This window comes from Periophthalmus magnuspinnatus, chromosome 10, assembly GCF_009829125.3.
Source record: "Periophthalmus magnuspinnatus isolate fPerMag1 chromosome 10, fPerMag1.2.pri, whole genome shotgun sequence".
Taxonomy (NCBI): Eukaryota; Metazoa; Chordata; class Actinopteri; order Gobiiformes; family Gobiidae; genus Periophthalmus; species Periophthalmus magnuspinnatus.
This window is the reverse complement of record NC_047135.1, coordinates 36,822,856-36,845,718: the sequence shown is the minus strand read 5'-3', so window position 1 is coordinate 36,845,718 and position 22,863 is coordinate 36,822,856. Positions and strand designations below refer to the sequence as shown.

The 22,863-nt window shown below is 44.6% G+C and overlaps 1 protein-coding gene across 2 annotated transcripts in view; it reads left to right on the top strand.

The window, feature by feature from the left end:
* Window positions 1-22,863, top strand: part of LOC117377400 (A disintegrin and metalloproteinase with thrombospondin motifs 2-like) — a 135,364-nt gene that overhangs the window by 35,407 nt on the left and 77,094 nt on the right. For both annotated transcript variants that reach the window (XM_055224775.1, XM_055224774.1), the window contains exon 3: window positions 17,385-17,556. In XM_055224775.1, coding sequence (XP_055080750.1) covers window positions 17,385-17,556 — 172 coding nt within the window. The remainder of the gene's footprint in view (window positions 1-17,384; window positions 17,557-22,863) is intronic.

Here is a 22,863-nt window from a genome sequence, read left to right as displayed (position 1 = left end):
CCTTGACCGAGTAATAGTCAAACGTAATACATACTTTTCAAATACCAGTGGAGGAGTTTTGTTTAAAGTCTGTGATTGGCTGAGGGGAATGGCAGAAGCATGTTATTCACAGACAGCAGAGCTGGGGCTGTGTAAATGAATCAGAGCGCTCACTCGGATGCGTCCACACAGACTGGAGAGATCAAAGATCAGATGTGCACAGACGCTCTGCTGCATTTGTATTGGCGTCTGCTGCAGAACAGGAGACATCAGGTAATTAAAAATAAAAGTGAGCGAGAGAACAGGAGGGGGAAGTGGCGCGGGAGAGGGAGGCCAGTGGGGAGACAGATAATGGACCTCCAGCTCATGCAGCTTTTGCCTGAAAACATAACTTGTCATTAGCAGAGCCATCAGCCAGCGTCATGTTTAAGGATTATTTCAGTTCTGGAGGGACGCTGCCTTGGTTACTACGAGAGCGTCAAATTAGCTTTGATTTACAGCCGATTCCAAACGCTTGTGTTAAATAAAAGTGAATGTTTTCATTTCACTAATGTCTGTATATATATATATATATATATATATATATATATATATATATATATATATTAGTATGAAGCATGAAGCTCCCCTGGGTTTCCTGTCGGGCCTGGAGGTTTGACCCTCATCATTTAAATGGACAAACTGGAGACACACACGGACACATACACACACACATATACACACAAACACACATACACACACATATACACACAAACACACATACACACACACATATACACACAAACACACATACACACACATATACACACAAACACACACATACACAAACACATATATACACACAAACACACACACACGCGCACACATACTTACACACACATACTTATACACACCCACCCCATACATACACACACATACACACCCCTACATACACACACATACACACACCCCTACATAGATACACACACAAACACACATACATCTCTACAGCATGAATGAAAGGATGGAAGTGGAGAGAGGACGGGAGCGAGGGAAATAGAGGCAGGAAAAGTGCAAGGGACGAAAGAAAAGAGAGAGATGCAGTCTTTGTGAACTTCCACTCATCTCTGTGGCAAAGATCATCTCTGTAACAAAGATCATATCTGTGACAATCTCTGTGGCAAAGATCATCTCTCTGACAAAGATCTTTTCTGTGGCAGATTTATCATCCCAACATAGACGGGTTTGAGGAGCTGTCTGCTCCGTCCTGCTCTGTCTGTCTTTGTGTGAATAAATCAAAACACTTGGAGGAGAATAGATTTGAACCACAAAGTAAATGAGATCATCGCCACTGACAGAGTGATGCTCTGCTCGTGTTTACTATTGTCCCACAGAGTGATGCTCTGCTCGTTAGATCATCGTCACAGAGTGATGCTCTGCTCGTTAGATCATCGTCACAGAGTGATGCTCTGCTCGTATTTGACTTGTCTCTATTTTAAAGTCCTACGTCTGATTAAATCTTAATTATTAATGATCTGGTGAATTATTCAGGAGCGATAATTAGAAACAGACACAGGTGAGTTTGGGTGAGGGTACAGCCAGTCAGCTTCAGGCGCGTGTGAAACGGCCAATCAGCTTCAGGCGCGTGTGAAACGGTCAATCAGCTTCAGGCGCGTGTGAAACGGCCAATCAGCTTCAGGCGCGTGTGAAACGTGTGCTTCAGTGCTGAGTCCTGCTCTGACATCTGTCCTTCACTGCATTTGTTTCTTCTGCCCCTTTCCCCCTCTCCTCCTCCTCTCTTCTTCTCTCTTCCTCTCCTCCTGCTGTTCTCCTCCCCTTCTCTCCTTTTGTACCTGGACCCCTCACTCCTCCTGTGTTTTTGCCACACCCAGCTGACTCCCCTTCTCCTCCTCCCTTCTTCCTCTCCTCCTCTCGCCCTCTCCTCCCCTCTTCCTCTCCTCTTCTTGTACCTGTTCTCCTTCTCTCCTTCTGTTTTTCTGCTCGTCCTCCTCCTCCTCTTCCTGTTTCTATGACATTATCTCGCTGTAGCCGTGTCAGTCTGGCCTTGAGGGAGAGGATGGAGGTTTTTTATTTATTACTCCTCCCTCACCTCCCCCCTCCTTTTCTCCCTCTTATGTACCTCCTCATGTCTCCTCTCGTCTTCCTCCTCTACATCCCCTCATCCCTCTGGTACACCTCATCCCTCCACTTCCTCCTCCTCCTCATGTCTTTTTCCCTGTACCTGCCTCTCCTCTTCCTCCTGTACTCCTCCTCCTCACCTCCTCCTCATGTCTTTTTCCCTGTACCTGCAGCGTACCTGAGTCTCTCTCTCTCGTCTGTCTTGGGGATTTAACATCACACCCACACGCCTCTTACGAAACCGCTCTCATCCTGTAGCTCCGCCCCTTCCCCCACAGTTTTTCCCCTCGTTCCTCGGGTACAAACGGCGCCTCGGTGAATTCGGCGAGCGTACGGAGCGTGTGCAGTGGCCTAGCTTTGACCTTGATCACCACCTCCTCATTATCGCCGGACTGCAGGAAACTGTTGGTAATGAGGGAGCGGCACATGCATACCCACACAGCTGCCGATGCACTTCACATTAGCACCCGTGCACCTGCCGGCGCCTGCCGACACCTGCCGACACCTGCGCTTATGCAAGAGCGTCTATGGTCAGGAGCAGCCCCTCCTGTCGGCCCTAGTTTCTGTCGAGCTTCTCTCCCACACACATTCTGCCTGCTCCCCCCTGACGCTGCGGCTCGCTCCGTTCTGCCCACCACCAGACAGACCTCGCCGACCTCGCTACCCACTGCCTCCTCAAAAAGACTTCAGACTCCTCAGCGTCGCCCCCTGTTGGCAGTGCGCTACTCAAATCAATTACTGAGAATAAAGCAGTTTCCAGGCTCTGCAGAGGACCTCAGGCTCGGAGTGGTTTCGTATTCTTCCCTTTGTAATCTTAATCTGTTTTTTTGTTAAAAGTCATAGAATGAGGGATTATTCATTGTAATCAACACGGATTTTAATACTTCAATGATGGATTAGAAAAACACATTTAACATACAATAGAAAACACAGATGGAAGAACTTTTTTGCTGCCTGCTCGACTGTGCTGTATTAAACTGACAAAATGTTGATGCCTCAGATTCAATATAAAAAATAAAATAAAAAAACACCATATAAATCTACCAAGTGTGACCTTCTTCTGACACACTTGTTCTTCCTGTTTTGATAGACCGTGATGTAATTGAACCACTGTAACATTACATAAGCCCGCTCCGGTCCTGCTAAAGCAATAACAAAGAGCTGGTGAACGTTCCCGTCGCTTTAGAGCCTTAAATACTTCTCCAGGACCACACCAGTGACATGGAGCGACTTCGGTTAAACATATAATGAGAAGTTTCCAGCATGTTTAATAGACTCTGATAGTTTCTGGATTACTTCACAACATGGAGCTAATGAAAGGCAGACGTTTCCTGGAAGTGGAACATCTGTGAAGCGTTCCAGGCGTTTGAGTCTGACGTCAGCGCCGAGGAGCCGGGCCTGTCTGTGCGCTCACCTCAAAAGCTCTCTGCAGCACACGCAGCGCTGGGACTGGGGATGCTAGCTCTGTTAGCTCGTGCTTATTGACATTTACTTAAGCTGTGGCTCAAATGAAAGGCATCAAACAATAGATAGTTTTCTTTTGCAGAATGCTGTAATATCACAAACAAACTGAAGCCCTGATGCCCTCCCCTTGTCCTGATCCCGGCTTTTTAACTTTAGGTTTTGACCTGGTTTTGAACAAATATTTGAACTCGAAACAAAAAAGTCAAGTGGAGTTTTGCTGCTTCTGTTCTGGCAACTGAATATGTAACACAAATGTGAATCTGGCTCATTACTGATGAGCACACGTAGAAACAGTTCACAAATTTAAGAGGTTGTTTCCATGGTGATGTTATGCTTTTTCTGGAATGTTTTGCAGCATAACATTAAGTGTATCTGTATAGCGTTTATTTCATCAAAGGAGTTTTAACATGCTTTCTCACTTTTGTGCAGGCCTGCCTCTCCAGAGATCTGACTTGACCTGGTGCTATCGCCTGCTTGCTTAATTGGACATAGACTTATCAGCTTAATGCCATACTGTGGAACATTCTATACATGACCAAATGTAGTGAGAAAGCAAATGTATTTATGTAAGTGCACACCCCCAATCCACTATACTCTATATTCTATATACTCTATACTTTATATACACTATATACTCTATACTTTATATACACTATATACTCTATACTTTATATACACTATATACTCTATACTTTATATACACTATATACTCTATACTTTATATACACTATATACTCTATACTTTATATACACTATATACCCTATACTTTATATACACTATATACCCTATACTTTATATACACTATATACCCTATACTTTATATACACTATACTCTATACTTTATATACACTATATACTCTATACTTTATATACACTATATACTCTATACTTTATATACACTATATACTCTATACTTTATATACACTATATACTCTATACTTTATATACACTATATACCCTATACTTTATATACACTATACTCTATACTTTATATACACTATATATACTATTAACACCATATACACTATACTCTATATACTCCGTGTATGTAGTGTATATAGTTTTTTCATCCACTTTTATAGTGCAGTAATGACGTATAAACTGTGTCATTTTGGTAGATTTTTTTCCATATAAATGTTTGTGTTTTTGACTTTGACTTGTTTACCTCAGATGCCCCGCCCTGGTTTTGTTTTTAGTCTGAGACAGAAAAGTGTGAGATAGAAAAGCCGAATCTAAGTGGAAATGAAGAAAAGTTTGATAATTCCTGTGTTGTATAATCGTTATAACAGCCATAGTAACACAGCAGTGCCATGAGGTGAGTGTGTTTTTCCTTTTCCTTCTATTAAAAGCTGCTTAAATAATCACCGAGCCTCTTCTGATCAGGGGCACCTCTGGGAGGGGCACCCCTGGGACCTGCGCTGCAGCCTGTGGGGGGGTCAAAAGGGTGGAGAGCACAGGGCAACACCCAATTAAATCCCGCCTGCGATTGGCTCTTGCCTCTTCAGCCGATGCGATCTCATTGGCCGTCACATGGAGCAGTCAGCGGCGCAGGGAGCAGGTGAGGGGAGGGTCCCGTCTCAGCTCTGTTGCTAGGTTACAGGTGTACCCAATAGATGTGGAGATAGGGAGATGGAGTAGAGATAAAGATGGGGATGGGTGTGAGCTCGGTGGACGTGTTATGTGGTTGTCAGCTGCAGCAGGGAGGAGCCCAGAGCCGGGTCCAGAGCCAGGTCCAGAGCCGGGTCCAGAACTAGGTCCAGAGCCGGGTCCAGAACTAGGTACACTCAAAAAGACCAGCTCAAGCAAAAGTGCATTTATATGAGCAATTTTTTTCAAAATGTTGTACAATGTTGTACATTTTTTTTAATGTTTGTGACATCAAGGACAAGGAAGATGGAAATTAGCATTTTGCTAAATCTGGTGCAGCCATCTTTTTAATGTATCTGCACACTGTCCTTCAAATAAATAAATAAATAAAATAAAATAAATAAATAAATGGAGGCACTTCATAGACTCAAACTGCCAGGCCTGGTTTGGTCCTGGTTTGGTCCTGGTTTGGTCCTGGTTTGGTCCTGGTTTGGTCCTGGTTTGGTCCTGGTTTGGTCCTGGTTTGGTCCTGGTTTAGTTAAACAGTGAAACACAGACAAACATTTGAATGAAACTCTGTGTGAACACAAATACACACACTCACACCCCTACACACACACCCCTACACACACCTACACACACACCCCCACACACTCACACACATACACACACACCCCTACACACACCTACACCCCCCCCCCCACCCCCTCACACACATGTACACACACCCCTACACACACATGTACACACACATACACACAGACACACACACGTAGAGTGTTGAACACGCCTAAATGCCACGCGCACACAGGTTTTAATTATGACGCCTTGTTCCCAGAGCTGAGCTTGTTGTGTGTAATTCATGTGGGTGCTGTTGTATTAATCACACACTGCTGATAACAGCTGTTCTGCTGCTCTTACATCGCAATAATAGAGCGGTCAGTTGCCTCTAATCGTGGTCATTTATCAGTCTCAGAACACACACACCACGGGCCGATCGAAGGCCTGACCCGGCCCAAACACACTGATGTGTGTGTGGACTCACTCTGTCTGGAGTCTGCACCGGGACCAGAGCAGTGGCCCCCAGCAGCACCAAGGCAGAAGAGACACACACAGACACACCCCGACACACACACATATATACACACACACATAGACACACACATATACACAGACACACACAGACACACATATACACACACACAGACACACACATGCACACATACACCCCTACACACCCCTACACACCCCTACACGCACACCCCTACACACCCTTGCACACACACATACACACACACCCCTACACACACATATGCACACATACACATGCATATACACAAATACACACACAGAGATACATAAGATTTGTGTAGCACTTTTCACTCCGACTTTTGATGAAGTTGAACTTCTCAGTTTTACAGGATGATTCTATTTATTATTTATAATCATGAATTATACTGTTCCTTATACAAGAAAAAACACAAATGTTATCGATGTAAAAAACATCTGCATCATTTTCTGCAGTTTTGTAGACAATTACCTTTTATTTGAAAAGTGAGATACTGTGGTGCAGATGCAAGGCTACAGTGTGTACAGTACTGTGTGTATAACACTGTGTACAATACTGTGTATATAGTAGTACACACAGTTCTATACACACAGTACTGTACACACAGTACTATATACATGTACTGTACACACAATACTATACAGTACTGTGTTTTTTGTCTCAGGCTGCAGTGTTCTGGACATTCCGTGTTCTGGACATTCCGTGTTCTGGACATTCCGTGTTCTGGACATTCCGTGTTCTGGACATTCCGTGTTCTGGACATTCTGTGACGCTGCAGGGAGCCTTGATCCAGCTCCACAGACAAAGAAATGCAATAATCCAGATGCCACGTCACAAATGTGTGGATTGTTTTTTTAAATCCTGTGGAAGGTCGAGCTTCACTTTAGCAACGAGCCTCAGAAAGAAACTGGACGTTAGGACAGAGCTGATGTGTTTGTCCAGTTTGAGGCTGTGGTTTGTTTATGTTTGTTTATTGTTTGAAAAGGCTCTGAAGGCTTCAGCTGTTTCCTTTTTCCATCACGTGCCTCAGACTCCCCCAAATGAAATGAAATTAATACAATTAAATATTATATATTTTAGATTGTTTATTCTTGACAAATCATTTTGAATTTTGAGACCACAACAGGTTTTAAAACACTTCTCCGTCCAGACTTCTGAGCTGTGCAGTAGAACCAGGGAAATATTGAAGCTGGAGTCATGTGAGTGAAACGGGGCTGATGTGTTTCAGAGCTTCTGGCTCCTCTTTATATTGTGAAACTCCATCGTCCTGGGCGTTTTTAATCCACAAACCTACAGCCTGAGACTTTAGAAGAAGAAATGATTAAATGTTTATGTTTTTGTTGTTTCTAATTAGAAAAAAGACCTTAGACTGAGGTTAGACAGAAGATCACATGGTCCGAGCTGCAGCCGTGAAAAGGACACAAGGACACAGCTGACGCGTGTGCGGCGGCGGCGGCGGCGTTCTGTTTCTTTTATTGGGAGTGACCGTTTTAGAGACCACTCAGTGTAATGAGCAGAGCGCTGTCCTGACCCCCCTCCCCCGCCCCGGTCGCTAACTCATCTGCGCCGTAAATCACACCGCCGTTTGGCTCCAGCGGGCGGCACAATGCACAAGACGACGGGACCTGGGGGGCGTGGCTATCTGCTCCAAAGACTGATGTCTGATGTGAGATACGTCAGACGAGGTCAAAGGTCGTCCCTGGAACATGACCGTCAGATACTTCAGAAGAGGTCAAAGGTCGTCCCTGGAACGTGACCGTCAGATACTTCAGACGAGGTCAAAGGTCGTCCCTGGAACATGACCGTCAGATACTTCAGACGAGGTCAAAGGTCGTCCCTGGAACATGACCGTCAGATACTTCAGACGAGGTCAAAGGTCGTCCCTGGAACATGACCGTCAGATACTTCAGACGAGAACATACTGGAGAACTGATAATCCACAGGTTCATAGATCAGTAGAACCAGAATAAGGATCCTCGTTCTTTAGCTTGTTTCTGTTCCTCGAGTCGTTTGAGTTTCACTTAAAGCCGCACTGTGTAATTTTTCTAGTGGATGATCGGCACCTGCTCGTTTCCATGGAGGTGTTATTGCTGCATTCACTTTATGGCACTGAGCTTATCTCCATGGAGACAATTACAGGTCAGATCTGTGTGAGGCGACCTCATACTGAATCATGTTTGCCTCTGTATTTTTGAGCAATAAAAACATTTGTAATTGGAGCAATTCAAGAGACACAAATAAACAAATAAAACACAATGGAACATTCCAGCGAAAACATCTCGAGTGGAGCTTGACCGGAAAAGTTTAAACATATTTATATTGTGTGCTTTTAAATTATTATTATTATTAAATTAGCTTGGTGTTATTGGGTGAGTTTGGTTCCAGAAATAGACTTTGAAATGTTTTTAGCAGCAGAATGTCTGGTCTAGACTCTGAGCTGTGCGCCCCCTGCAGGAGCTGCTCTGTCACTGTTTCACTTATGGAAATGAGCTGAAGTGTGAATCTTCTTCTTCGTGGCTTAAATCCACATTACGCTGACACAGTTTTGTATCAGATTTCGGTCGCCCGATTCGGCGCTCGCTGTTTAAGATGTTCCTAAACCGGGACTTGAAATAATAATCAAATATACGTGTGTTTGTTCCGTCCTGTCCCACATTCACATAATAACACTCCGCTGGATAATTGAATTCAGTGAAATCGGATTAATGTTTTAAACGAACATGATTCTTATAAATCCGCTAGCTCCTTTGACAGAGGCGTAAGTGTTTTTCAGGAGTTATAAACATCTTCACGTGTTTTAAATAGCTTTCTTTACAAACGTAATTATTAATCTGCTTTTGGTTTTATCCATGTTCATAATCCTCAGAGCCAAACTCGGCACGACGCTCGAGAGGGAGCGCGGTTCAATTTAGAGCTCGAGATTAAATAAAACTGTGACGTCGTGACGTCGTGCTCCTAATCTCCACAAACCCAAATCTGCCTCAGTATTGTACAGGACTGTGTGTGTGTGTGTGTGTATACACACACACACACCCCCACACACCCACGCACACACACGTACACACACCCACCCACACACATACACACACATATACACATATACACATATACACACATACACACATATACACACATAAACACACATATACACATATACACACATATACACATATACACACATATACACACATACACACACATATACACATATACACATATACACACATACACACATATACACACATAAACACACATATACACATATACACACATACACACACATACACACATATACACACATACACACACATATACACATATACACACATACACACATATACACACATAAACACACATATACACATATACACACATACACACACATACACACCCCTACACACATACACACACATATACACATATACACACATATACACACATACACACATATACACACATAAACACACATATACACATATACACACATAAACACACATATACACACATAAACACACATATACACACATATACACACATATACACACATACACACACATATACACATATACACATATACACACATATACACACATAAACACACATATACACACATAAACACACATACACACATATACACACATAAACACACATATACACATATACACACATACACACACATACACACATATACACACATACACACACATATACACATATACACACATACACACATATACACACATAAACACACATATACACACATACACACCCCTACACACATACACACACATATACACATATACACACATATACACACATACACACATATACACACATATACACATATACACACATACACACATATACACACATAAACACACATATACACACATACACACATATACACACATAAACACACATATACACACATATACACACATACACACATATACACACATAAACACACATATACACATATACACACATACACACATATACACACATAAACACACATACACACATATACACACATAAACACACATATACACACATATACACAGATACACACACATATACACATATACACACATACACACATATACACACATAAACACACATATACACACATATACACATATACACACATACACACATATACACACATAAACACACATATACACATATACACACATATACACATATACACACATATACACACATACACACACATATACACATATACACACATACACACATATACACACATAAACACACATATACACATATACACACATATACACATATACACACATACACACATATACACACATAAACACACATATACACATATACACACATACACACACATATACACACATAAACACACATATACACACATACACACATATACACACATAAACACACATATACACATATACACACATAAACACACCCCTACACACATAAACACACATATACACACATACACACATATACACACATACACACATATACACACATACACACGTATACACACATAAACACACTCTCTGAGGCCCTGACTAACTTTGATCCTCACCTCATCATCCTCTGCTCCAGTCCCTCTCTCTGTAAATATGTGTGTGTGTAAATGTGTGTAAATATGTGTACATTTGTGTAATGTGTGAAAGTGTGTAAATATGTGTAATGTGTAAGTGTGACTGTAAATGTTGAGGGGAGGCATTGATAACACCGTGAAACGCTCTGAAACGCGGTGAAACGCTCTGAAACGCGGTGAAACGCTCTGAAACGCGGTGGAACGCTCTGAAACGCGGTGGAACGCTCTGAAACGCGGTGGAACGCTCTGAAACGCGGTGGAACGCTCTGAAACGCGGTGGAATGTGCTGAAAAGTGGTGAAGTGCAGTGGAACGCTCTGAAACGCGGTGGAACGCTCTGAAACGCGGTGGAACGCTCTGAAACGCGGTGGAACGCTCTGAAACGCGGTGGAACGCTCTGAAACGCGGTGGAATGTGCTGAAAAGTGGTGAAGTGCAGTGGAACGCTCTGAAACGCTCCGAAACATGGTGGAACGCTCCGAAACACGGTGAAACACAGTGAAACATGGTGGAATGCTCCAAAACACGGTGAAACGCTCTGAAACACGGTGGAACGCTCTGAAACGTCACTTTGCAGAATTGGTCTGATTCAAACCTGTGCTCTGTAACTTTTATAAAAGCGCATTACAAGTGTAAGCCATTATTATTTATGGTGGCGGCTCCACCATATTCTCATCTCCATGGAGATCTTATTCCTTTGCCTAAAATGTTCCATAGTGTGGCATTAAACGTATCCATCTATATGCAGACCTCCAGGGGACACCACCAGGCCAACTTACAGGTCAGATCTGCGTAGAGGCAATTCTGCTCACAATAAGAATGTAAAAAAGTATTTTTGTAATTAAATAAGTCTCCTGTCGTCCAGCATCTGGACTGGAAAAGTGACATACAGCCCCTTTAAAGATGCGTCTCATGAGTCCGAGCTCCGTGGAAACATTTACTGCACTTTACTCATACATTATATATAATATGTCTCTATAACACACACGCTGCTGTAGTGACAGACATAACGCACACATTAGAGGGAGATATAAAGCCCGTTTGTGCTCATAAAGGACAGGACTGTTACTGTTTAATGCAGCGGGCGCTGCCTTGTATTGTGCTATTAAAAACCCATTGAACAGGTGGTCTTGTATCCAGCGTGTAGCTATTGCTTCAGTGTTTCCAGATGAGACATATCCCCGGTAAGTCCCACGTCTCCGCTCTGTGATGTACAAATCTGTAGCAATCAGCCAAAGCAGCTGCGTCTCAAAAGGGAAGCGGGCGTTTTCACTCTGCGGCACCCAAAGGATCCAAAAGAGCCCCATGAATTTAGAATAATAAGACGGCGGTCCCGGGACAGAACGCCAACGGAGCCAAGGCCACCGTGCCTCTGCCCGTGCGGCCTTCCGGACGCTGCGGCGTGTAACTGTGAGATACGGAGCTACAAACGTTTAAATCCACAGACAAATCTGACACAGGTCACGTTCTTCTGTTTCCTGTTGAATTATGAAGCTTGATGTGGTTTTCTGCTTCAATCCTGTTCAAAACTGTTGGTAGCGACGTTTCACTGAAGCAGCACATTTGGAATTTTTGTTTATATTGTTGAAAAATGGCAACCCCACATCATCAGTGATCACAGAGCAGGGGGCAGAGATAGGGGGTAGGTGAAAGCAGCATTTATATGAACACTCATGCTTCTTCCCCCGAGGTCGCTCACGCTAACCTTAACAACAGGTTTGATTGACAGCATTGATATGCAAAAGGGGCGTTACCTTCGACAGCCTCGCTCTGGATTGGTTCTTTGGTTGCTCCAAAACTGGGCTCCACATTTGCCGCCTCGATGAGCTTCATTTGGCCGAGCGCTGTGGTGACGTCACTGAATCCACTTTTTTACACAAACTATGGGAGAAACGCATGAATCAGCTGAAACACACCTCGTAATTTTTATGTAAAAATCTAATTCTCCATCCAAGACCAGCACATGGAGGACTTTAAATATATTCAGACTTCAGATTATCTTTGACACTGCTCATGTTTCCAGCCAGTTCAGTTCTAAAAACACACTGCTCTAGATCTGTTTTGGCCTCTCAGTGTTTGACCTATCAGAGGAGACCTGCGGTGCATCCAGATGAACCAGGTCCACTGCTCCAGAATCTCTAATTTCCGTGGTACGTTCTCCTGATACTGATCTGCAGATGTGTTTCACCGGACAGACCGTCGTCTGAACGGTTTGATCTGGACAGTGTTTGGACAAGGCCGAGTGTGATCCCCCAGAGATGAAGACACCGCCACACTTTGATGCTTTACTCACTTCATTTTTTGTTCAAAGAAGTCCAGTAGCGACTCTCTCCCTCCTCTCCATCCCCCCTCTCTCTCCTCTTTCTCCCTCCTCTCCTTTCTCCCTCTCTCCCTCCTCCCCCCTCTTTCCCCCCTGTCTCTCCCCTCTCTCTCCCTCCTCTCTCTCCTTCCTCTCCTCTCTCTCCCTCCTCTCTCTCCTTCCTCTCCTCTCTCTCCCTCCTCTCTCTCCTTCCTCTCCTCTCTCTCCCTCCTCTCTCACCTTCCTCTTCCCTCTCTCTCCCTCCTCTCTCTCCTTCCTCTCCTCTCTCTCCCTCCTCTCTCTCCTTCCTCTCCTCTCTCTCTCCCTCCCCTCTCTCCCTCCTGTTTCTCCCTCCTTTTCCCCTCTCTCTCCCTCCTTTCCCCTCTCTCTCCCTCCTTTCTCTCCTTCCTCTCCCCTCTTCCTCCTCTCCTCTGTCTCTCTCCCTCCTCTCTCTCCTTCCTCTCCTCTCTCTCTCACTCCTTCCTCACCCCTCTTCTCTCTCCCCCTGTCTCTCCCTCCTCTCTCTCCTTCCTCTCCCTCCTCTCCCTCTCCCCCTGTCTCTCCCTCCTCTCTATCCTTCCTCTCCTCTCTCTCTCCCTCCTCTCCTCTCTCTCCCTCCTCTCTCACCTTCCTCTCCTCTCTCTCTCCCTCCTCTCCCCTCTCTCCCTCTTCTCCTCTCTCTTTCTCCCTCCTCTTGTTTTGATCGATATGTCTCCGTCTCATAACCCCCATATGTCATTTTTCCTCTATTTCTTTTTCTCTGGCACAGCTCTCCTCCTCTTCCATACTCTTCTCTCCTCCTCTTCCATACTCTCCTCTCCTCCTTTCCACTCTCTCCTCTCCTCCTTTCCACTCTCTCCTCTCCTCCTCTTCCACTCTCTCCTCTCCTCCTCTTCTCACTGCTTGGTATTCTAGAGCAAGAACACATGCACCATCAGATCCATCAGCTCCGATCAGAATGCCGCGCCACGACTCTGGGAAAAGAAGGAGGGAGAAAGGAGGAGGGAGGAGGGAGGAGGAGGAGGAGGAGGAGGAGGAGGGAGGTGGTGGAGGAAGGGAGGGGGTGGACGAGGGAGGAGGGAGGAGGAGGAGGAGGAGGGAGGAGGACAGACAAAGAGCCACAGACAGAGCAGAGCGTCCTGTCTCACATCTTCAGGAAGAATGTTCCAGGTTTTAAACACTGATTCCTCAGGTTTAGTCCTGACTCTGGACCAGCAGGAGGTCGGTCCTGAAGTCCTCAGAGTGTGAGATGGTTCATATGACACTAACATGTCAGAGATGCACTTTGGACCTGGGCCATGGAGAGACTTGTACACAAAGAGCTGCTTTAAAGTCTGTTCTTTGAGCTTTAAAAATCTGTTTTCATGAGGTTTCTTTGGCTCATTTAAAGAGTCACAGAGAAACTTCATCGAGTCACTGGACGTCTGCTGTCGCTGAGTTTGGTGAATAAAATGTATAATGTGATCATATGAAATCATATGTGACCATATGAAATCATATGTAATCATATGATAATATATAATCTTTTGTGATCATACAAAATCATATGTAATCATATGAAAATCATCTCAAACTGTTATAAAAATGTGCCTGGATTTGTTTCCATGGAAATAATTCTTTACAGATAAAAACATCTTGAGTCACATGAGTCTAAAATCTCAATAATATAAACAAACTGAAATAAAAATAAGAAAATAAACAAACAGAAATACAGAGTAGAGTACTTGAGTATTATTGTACTCGAGTAAGTCAGAGTCAGCCGTCACTGTACGCCGCCATTTTAAATCACATGACCCATAAAGTTTTCTTAATCACAGCTTGAACATAAACTGAACAAAAACATAACAGGAGGTTTATCTCGTGTACTTTGTTAGTATCTTCTTTATTTGCATCGTGTCACGTGGCGCTCTGGGCTCTGTCCAGTCACAAATGTCCAAACAGACAGTCGCCCACAGTCTGGACACGCCTGGCAAGACAGCGCAAGTTTATTTGTACAGCACAATTGGTACAGAAAGTAATTCAAAGTGCTTTACAGAATATGAAGGACATTAAAATCACAATACTGTACATCAAATCAAAACAAATAATCAACATGGAATTAACATTAAAGTAGAAAAGTGCAGAATAAAAGTCGTATGCACAGCTCAGCAGAGCCTGGATTTACACACTGTCAAAGTAGAGGCCATTTCACATCTGCTCCACGTTTTTAGCTGCACAAAACTAGCCCTGACTCTGACACCAGCAGGAGACCGGGACTAAACCAGGACTAAACCAGGACTAAACCAGGACTAAACCAGGACTAAACCAGGACTAAACCAGGACTAAACCAGGACTAAACCAGGACTAAACCAGGACTAAACCAGGACTGAAGCAGGACTAAACCAGGACTAAACCAGGACTAAACCAGGACTAAACCAGGAGGCTGGTCCCTGAAGTCCTCAGAGTGTGAGATGGTTCATGTGGCTCTAACATGTGGGAAATGTACTTTGGCCATGGAGAGACTTGTTCACACGCAGAGCTGCTTTACAGCCTGAAGAAGAATACTTTTATATTTATTTTGTTACATAATACTGAATACTGCAGTAAAATGTATTTTGTAAAGTATTCTGACACAATCAGGTCCAATCAGATTGTAATATGTTTTGTTTGTCATATGTGATGTATATGTTATGGTGTTATGTATATGTTATGCACACGCAATCTATATGTGGTGTATACACGATGTATATGTTATGTATATGTGATTTATATGTTATGTATATGTTCTATATACATGATGTGTGTGTGTGTGTGTGTGTGTGTGTGTGTGTGTGTGTGTGTGTGTGGGGGTGTGTGTGTGTGTGTGTGATGTATAGGTTATATAGATGTGATGTTATGTATACATTACGTATACATGATGTTATGTATATATGATGTGTATGTTGTATAGATGTGATGTATATATTATGTATATGTGATGTATATTTTATTTATACCTGATGTATATGTGATGTATATTTTATTTATACCTGATGTTAATGTGATGTATATTTTATGCACATGTGCTTTATGTATAAAAAAAAGACGTATGTGTAACTGATTTGTGCTTTGGGTCAGATTTGACTCTGTTTACTCCAGATGTACAAAAGATGTGACAGATCAATGAAGACAACAACAAAATAATAAGATATTAGTCCTCCAAAGTCTGACCTCTGACCTCTGCTCAAACCACGTCATTAAAAAGCCCAGAGCTGATCTTTGACCTCATGTGTGCTGTGGGCCTCATGTGTGCTGTGGTCCTCATGTGTGCTGTGGGCCTCATGTGCTGTGAGCCACATGTGTGCTGTGGGCCTCATGTGTGCTGTGAGCCACATGTGTGCTGTGGGCCACATGTGTGCTGTGGGCCACATGTGTGCTGTGGGCCTCATGTGTGCTGTGGCCCTCATGTGTGCTGTGGGCCTCATGTGTGCTGTGGGCCACATGTGTGCTGTGGGCCTCATGTGTGCTGTGGCCCTCATGTGTGCTGTGGGCCTCATGTGTGCTGTGAGCCACATGTGTGCTGTGAGCCACATGTGTGCTGTGGCCCTCATGTGTGCTGTGGCCCTCATGTGTGCTGTGGGCCTCATGTGTGCTGTGGGCCACATGTGTGCTGTGGGCCTCATGTGTGCTGTGGGCCACATGTGTGCTGTGGGCCTCATGTGTGCTGTGGCCCTCATGTGTGCTGTGGGCCTCATGTGTGCTGTGAGCCACATGTGTGCTGTGGGCCTCATGTGTGCTGTGAGCCACATGTGTGCTGTGGGCCTCATGTGTGCTGTGGCCCTCATGTGTGCTGTGGGCCTCATGTGTGCTGTGGGCCACATGTGTGCTGTGGGCCTCATGTGTGCTGTGGCCCTCATGTGTGCTGTGGGCCTCATGTGTGCTGTGAGCCACATGTGTGCTGTGGGCCTCATGTGGTGTGAGCCACATGTGCCTGAGCAGATGTAACACAGTTTCTGTTGGAGGGTCCGCCACCTACTTGTCTCTATGGAGATGATATTGATTTGACTGGAATGTTCCACTGTATAGAATTAAATGTATCAGTTTTGCATGTATTCAGTTTCAGGTGTTCTTAATGATAGAAACATACCTTTAAAATCATGGATGCCTCTCTACAGATCTCAACGGCAACATAGTCTGGTGATGCCAGTTGTCTCCATGGGGATAGATAGAACATTAATGCCATACTGTGAAGCATTTCAAACAGCTATACGCATGGAAAAGTTCTGCCTAAGCCATTCTGTTTGTGTGTTTCAGGCTGGGATGATCCGGACAGAGGAGGAGGAGTTTTACATCGAGCCATTGGAGAGGGGGTTGGAGGTGGTGCAAGAGGAGGTGGGGGGACAGGGAAGGACACACATTGTATACCGCTCATCAGCAGTGAAGAAGAAACCAGTGAGCCGGGGAGCAGCAGACCTCCACTCCAGAGGTCAGTGCTCAGGGCCCTTCAGAACCCCCTCAAAGTCCATCAGGGTCCCCCAGAACCTCTCAGGATCCTTCAGAACCCCTAAGTTTTCTTCAGAAGCCCTCAAGGTCCTTCAGGATAACTCAGAACCTGTCAGGGTCCTTCAAGGTCCCTTAGAACCTCTCAGGGTCCTTCAAGGTCTCTCACAACATCTCAAGGACCTTCAGAACCTTGTAGGGTCATTCAGAACCCCTCAAGGTCCTTCAGAATCCCTGAAGGTCCTCCAGGGTCCCTTAGAACCTCTCAGCGTCCTTCAGAACCTCTCAGTGTCCTTCAGGATCCCTCAGAATCTCTCAGTGTTCTTCAAAATCTGTCAGAGTCCCTCAGAACCCCTCAGGGTCCCTCATATCTTTGCATTTAAAACATTTAATTCATTGTTTTGAAAGTTATAAAACCAAATTCAGCCACAAATACAACAAAACATGCACTGCTACTGAGAGCAGGCTTGCTTTTCCAAAGATCTGATGCCACACTTATGGAACACGTAACACATGGAACATTCCGGACATAGCAAAAATATTTCCATGGAAACAAGCAGGTGTGATTGTTCTGAAGTGCTTCTTTTATCAGTGTTGCATTGTTTGTCATATCTACTGTAGATCAAATATAGGTTTGAAAACTCCCTCGTCGTTTACCCCGTTTCGACTCCTGCAGCTGATTCTGTGTCTGAGGTCTGAGTTTTGATAGTAGATGTTTTTTTATTGTGCTGTTTGGAGTCTGTGTGACCTGATGGTCAGCCTCTTTAGAGAAATAGATTAGCATGAACACATACAAAACAAGCAATATAAAAGAATATAAAAGAGCGCTATGGACCGCGCTGCAGTGGAACAGGCCGTACACATGTGAGATTACACTCAGCCACAAACCTTGGAGCTATAAAACATTCACATTTCTTGGAGATCTTAAAAAATACTGTGTTTGTAGCTGAATTTTGCTTTGACAGAGTTTCTTGGGGTTTCAGTTACTGTGGAGTTTGAAGTTAATGTGTTTTTGGCAGTGTATGGAGCTAACCCTAACCCTAAGGAGTACAAGTATCTTTACCAGGAAAAGCCTTCCCGATAAGTACCCCAGGCCCTAACGAGGTCCACGTCTCCAGTTTAATCACCAAAGACATGCGGGTATTTGTGTAGAGGTTGAATTGCGCCATAGCAGCAGACGAGATGTGCATCCTCCTATTCTGAGCCGTTCACTGGAGAATGCCTAATAATATACAGTGAGACAGAGTTTCCATAGGAACACCCAGAATGGACCTCATCCGAGTACCACCGCTCCTGACAACGCCACGGCAACAAGCTACAGGAAAACATAATTAAATAATATATAAATGAGCAGATGAAACTTGTCGTCTCTAGGTCTTGCGTAGACAGGCGCAGCAGCATCAGGCCAACGCGCCGTTCGGTCCTTTCAATGTGTCTTTCTAATGAAGAGTGGGGAGCGGATCAATAGCGTAGGATAGAGCAGGCCCGAGTGTGCTGTGTGTGTGTGTATTGTGTGTCTCGGCGTGTGTGTGCATGTGTGTGTCTCGTGCGCGCGTGTGTGTCTCGTGCGCGTGTGTGTGGACAGCGTGGGCTTCAGTTCTCCGGTCGTCTGGCTTTAGAGCAGGGGATTTTGATGCTAAGCTAGCCGACAGACAGACACAGACAGACAGAGACATGCTCAGAGCTACATTTCAGATTTCTTTTGTTCCTTTGCTTCTCGCTCTTCCAGACCACCACATCATGTAAACACAGGCTCACCTTCCAGCGTCGCATCAGTAGTTTTACAGTTACAGTTCGATTCAATCGCCTTTACAGACGTTCACCTCGTCTATACTATAACCATCACAAACATTAATCTCTGTCCGTCTGTGAAGTCCGCGCTCTTCCTTTATTAAGTGTTCGGCTCATTTCCTGAGTAAAAACAGGAGAGAGAAGTTATATTTAGAAAGGTAATAGCGAGAGGGAGCCGAGGGAGCCGAGGGAGCCGAGGGAGCCGAGGGAGGACTCGGATTGATCGGCTCCTTGCATCATCAGCTGAAGACGTGTGAATCGATATCCTAAGTGGAGAGAGCAAGCTTTTATTATTAATGTTGTCAATTAATCACTGCGGCGAAAGAAAGAGGCTGGATCGTTTTCATTTAGACAGACAAGTACTGCACCTGTCCATCCCTGCACCTGTCAGTCTGTGCACCTGTCAATCAGTTTTCATTTAGACAGACAAATGGTGCACCTGTCGATCCCTGCACTTGTCACATCTGAACTGCACCTGTCCAACTCCTTCCTCCATTGGCAGCTTGTGTGCCCGTGTGGCAGGGGAAGCAGGGGATGGGGTCTGTGGGGGCGGGGTCTGTGGGGGCGGGGTCTGTGTGGATGGGGTCTGTGGGGGTGGGGTCTGTGGGGGGCGGGGTCTATAGAGGGCTTTGTCTCTTGTTGATTATTCTAGTCTAACAGCGCCCTCAGGTTCCTCTCAGGTTCCTGTGGCAGAAGTTTGGAGGTTTGGAGTTGTTTTGTTAACTGTTTTTAATGAGACCTAATATAACTGAGTCTAATGTCATGATTAATCGTCTTTTCGCGCGGTGTCTGTAGGTGGCGGGGTCTGTCGTCATGAGTAATCGTCTTATTGCGGTGTCTTCCTTAATGCGCTTTTATTTTTTAATTGGAGAGGTTTTAGTTGGGATATTTTCAAACATATGTCAGAGATGTAAAGATCTCGCTGAGAGCAGTGGATGACTCTCCGGTTTTAGAGTAAAGACATTTTAGCCGAGCATAAACATGTGGTAATGAGCAGGACGCGAGCAGCATCTGCGTCAGATCTGAAACTTTGAGAAGCTAAAGACAGCACCGTATTGTTCGTAGAATGTAGAATAGTTTGAATTAGACTCTTTTGGTTTTAAAAATGTCCCCTAATATTTGAAACAGTCGTGTTCTGCTGTGTTGTTTTTGTGTTTTCTGGAGACAGACGTCACTGGCTTCATATAAACAGTGTAATATAAAGATATAATGCACCAAAGAATAACAAAGAATCACACAGACGGACGTTATATTTGGCCTTTTTACTGCACATGTGCACATGCTGGGCTTCCATACTTTTTGGGAACAACACATTGACTTACATTCATTTCCTCTTTCTCTCTGTCAGACTCTCTCTCTCCTCTTCCCTCTTTCTCTCCATCTGACTCTCTCGCTCTCCCTCTCTCCTCTTCCCTTTCTCTCTGTCAGATTTTCTCTCTCCCTCTTTCCTCTTCCCTCTTTCTCTCCGTCCGGCTCTCTCTTTCCCTCTCTCCTCTTCCTTCTTTCTCTCCAACCACTCACTGCTTTCTCTTTTGTTTTATATTTGTGCTTTTATAGTTGCCGTGCTCGTGTGACTGACGGAGCTGGAGAGTTTTACTCTGGTGTGACAGGGATAAACACTGGGAGGGCATCCAGCTTTCTTCTCCTCTGCTGCTAAGGAAGCTGCTCCTCCTCCTTTAGAGGTGAAGGAGGAGTTTACTCTGTGTTTGTGCAGTGCAGTGTCATAGTGTTTTCTTTAAAGTAATAACACTTTTGCAGAGTAAACGTGTCAGTGTGGATCTGTGCACATCTGTGGGTCTATAGTGGAACGCAGGGGGCGGGGTCTGTAATGGGAACGCAGGGGGCGGGGTCTGTAATGGGAACGCAGGGGGCGGGGTCTGTAATGGGAACGCAGGGGGCGGGGTCTGTAGTGGGAAGCAGGGGGCGGGGTCTGTAGTGGGAAGCAGGAGTAGTAGTGGGAACCAGTGGGCGGGGGAAACAGGGAGAGAGGGATGCAGGAGGTGGGGTCTGTTGTCATGTGATGAGGATCAGAGATGAACGGCTCTTCTAAGAAATGAGAAAAGGAGCCACAGCTGATGGAGACATTTGAAGAGAGAAAGTGAAAGCAGAATGTTTACATCTGCAGCTGCAGCGGTTAAACACAATGATCAGGACTGTTATTTTAATAATTCCTGTATCTGGATCATAAAGGGATAAGTGTGTTCACCCTTTGGTCCAGTTTGGAGCTCACTTCAGTCCTGATGTAGACCAGGTTTAGTCCTGTTCAAGTTCTTGTTTTTATCCCAGTCTTGTCCAGGTTTATTTCCAGGATTAGTCTTAGTGTATGTGGTGAAGTCAATCACAAAGGCAGCACCAGTCGTATATATAGTTGTATCTATGATTTATAGATGATTTATAAAGCTCCAGTCCGATGTGGGCCGGGGGTGTCGGGCTTCTTTGGTTTTGTGAGTTTTGTTTTTGCTTTTGACATTCAAATCTTTCTTTAAGTGAAACATAGTTTTTGATCGAAATGCTCATAATAGAAAATGATCAGGGCTGTTTCCATTGGCCTTTGTTTAATCCTGGGGCTGGTTTAAACTCCTCATTTAGTGCACAAGTGTTTGTGTTTGGATGCTGATTTGTATTTGTGATGCTGGTTGTATAAACTCAAGCGGAGCCTTACGGACGTTTCCATAATCCAAAGTCAGGTGAGGTTTTTCCAGGGCCTGTGCTCAATTATGAATGAAGTAGTTTTATCCATAGGCTCTTTGTTCATGTTCAGTCCTCACCAGCAGCAGGTGAAGGCGTGTGACAACAGCGGTCCCAGGAGGGGGCGCTGTGCAGTGTTATGTAAGGCAGGCTCCTCTGGGACATCCTCCCACCGCTGTCACTGCAGATCAGCGCTCCAGCCGCTGTTCTCTGGGTGAACACGCCGCTGCTTACATCACGGCGTGAAACACTGTAGGAACAACGTCAGCAAGTCAAACAATTGTGTGTTTGTCCCCACGGTGATGTGTGTATGTGTGATCTGTGCGGGTGTGATATGTGATGTGTGATGTGCACGTGTAATATGTGATATGTGTGATGTGCACGTGTGATATGTGTGATGTGCACGTGTGATATGTGATGTGTGATATGTGAAATGTGATGTGTGCGTGTGATATGTGATGTGTGCGTGTGATATGTGTGATGTGTGCGTGTGATATGTGATGTGTGTATGTGTGATGTGCACGTGTGATATGTGATGTGTGATATGTGAAATGTGATGTGTGCGTGTGATATGTGATGTGTGCGTGTAATATGTGTGATGTGTGCGTGTGATATGTGATGTGTGTATGTGTGATGTGCATGTGTGATATGTGTGATGTGCACGTGTGTTTGTGTGATGTGCACGTGTGATATGTGTGATGTGCACGTGTGTATGGTTGATGTGCACGTGTGATATGTGATGTGTGATATGTGAAATGTGATGTGTGTGATTGATATGTGATGTGTGATATGTGAAATGTGATGTGTGCGTGTG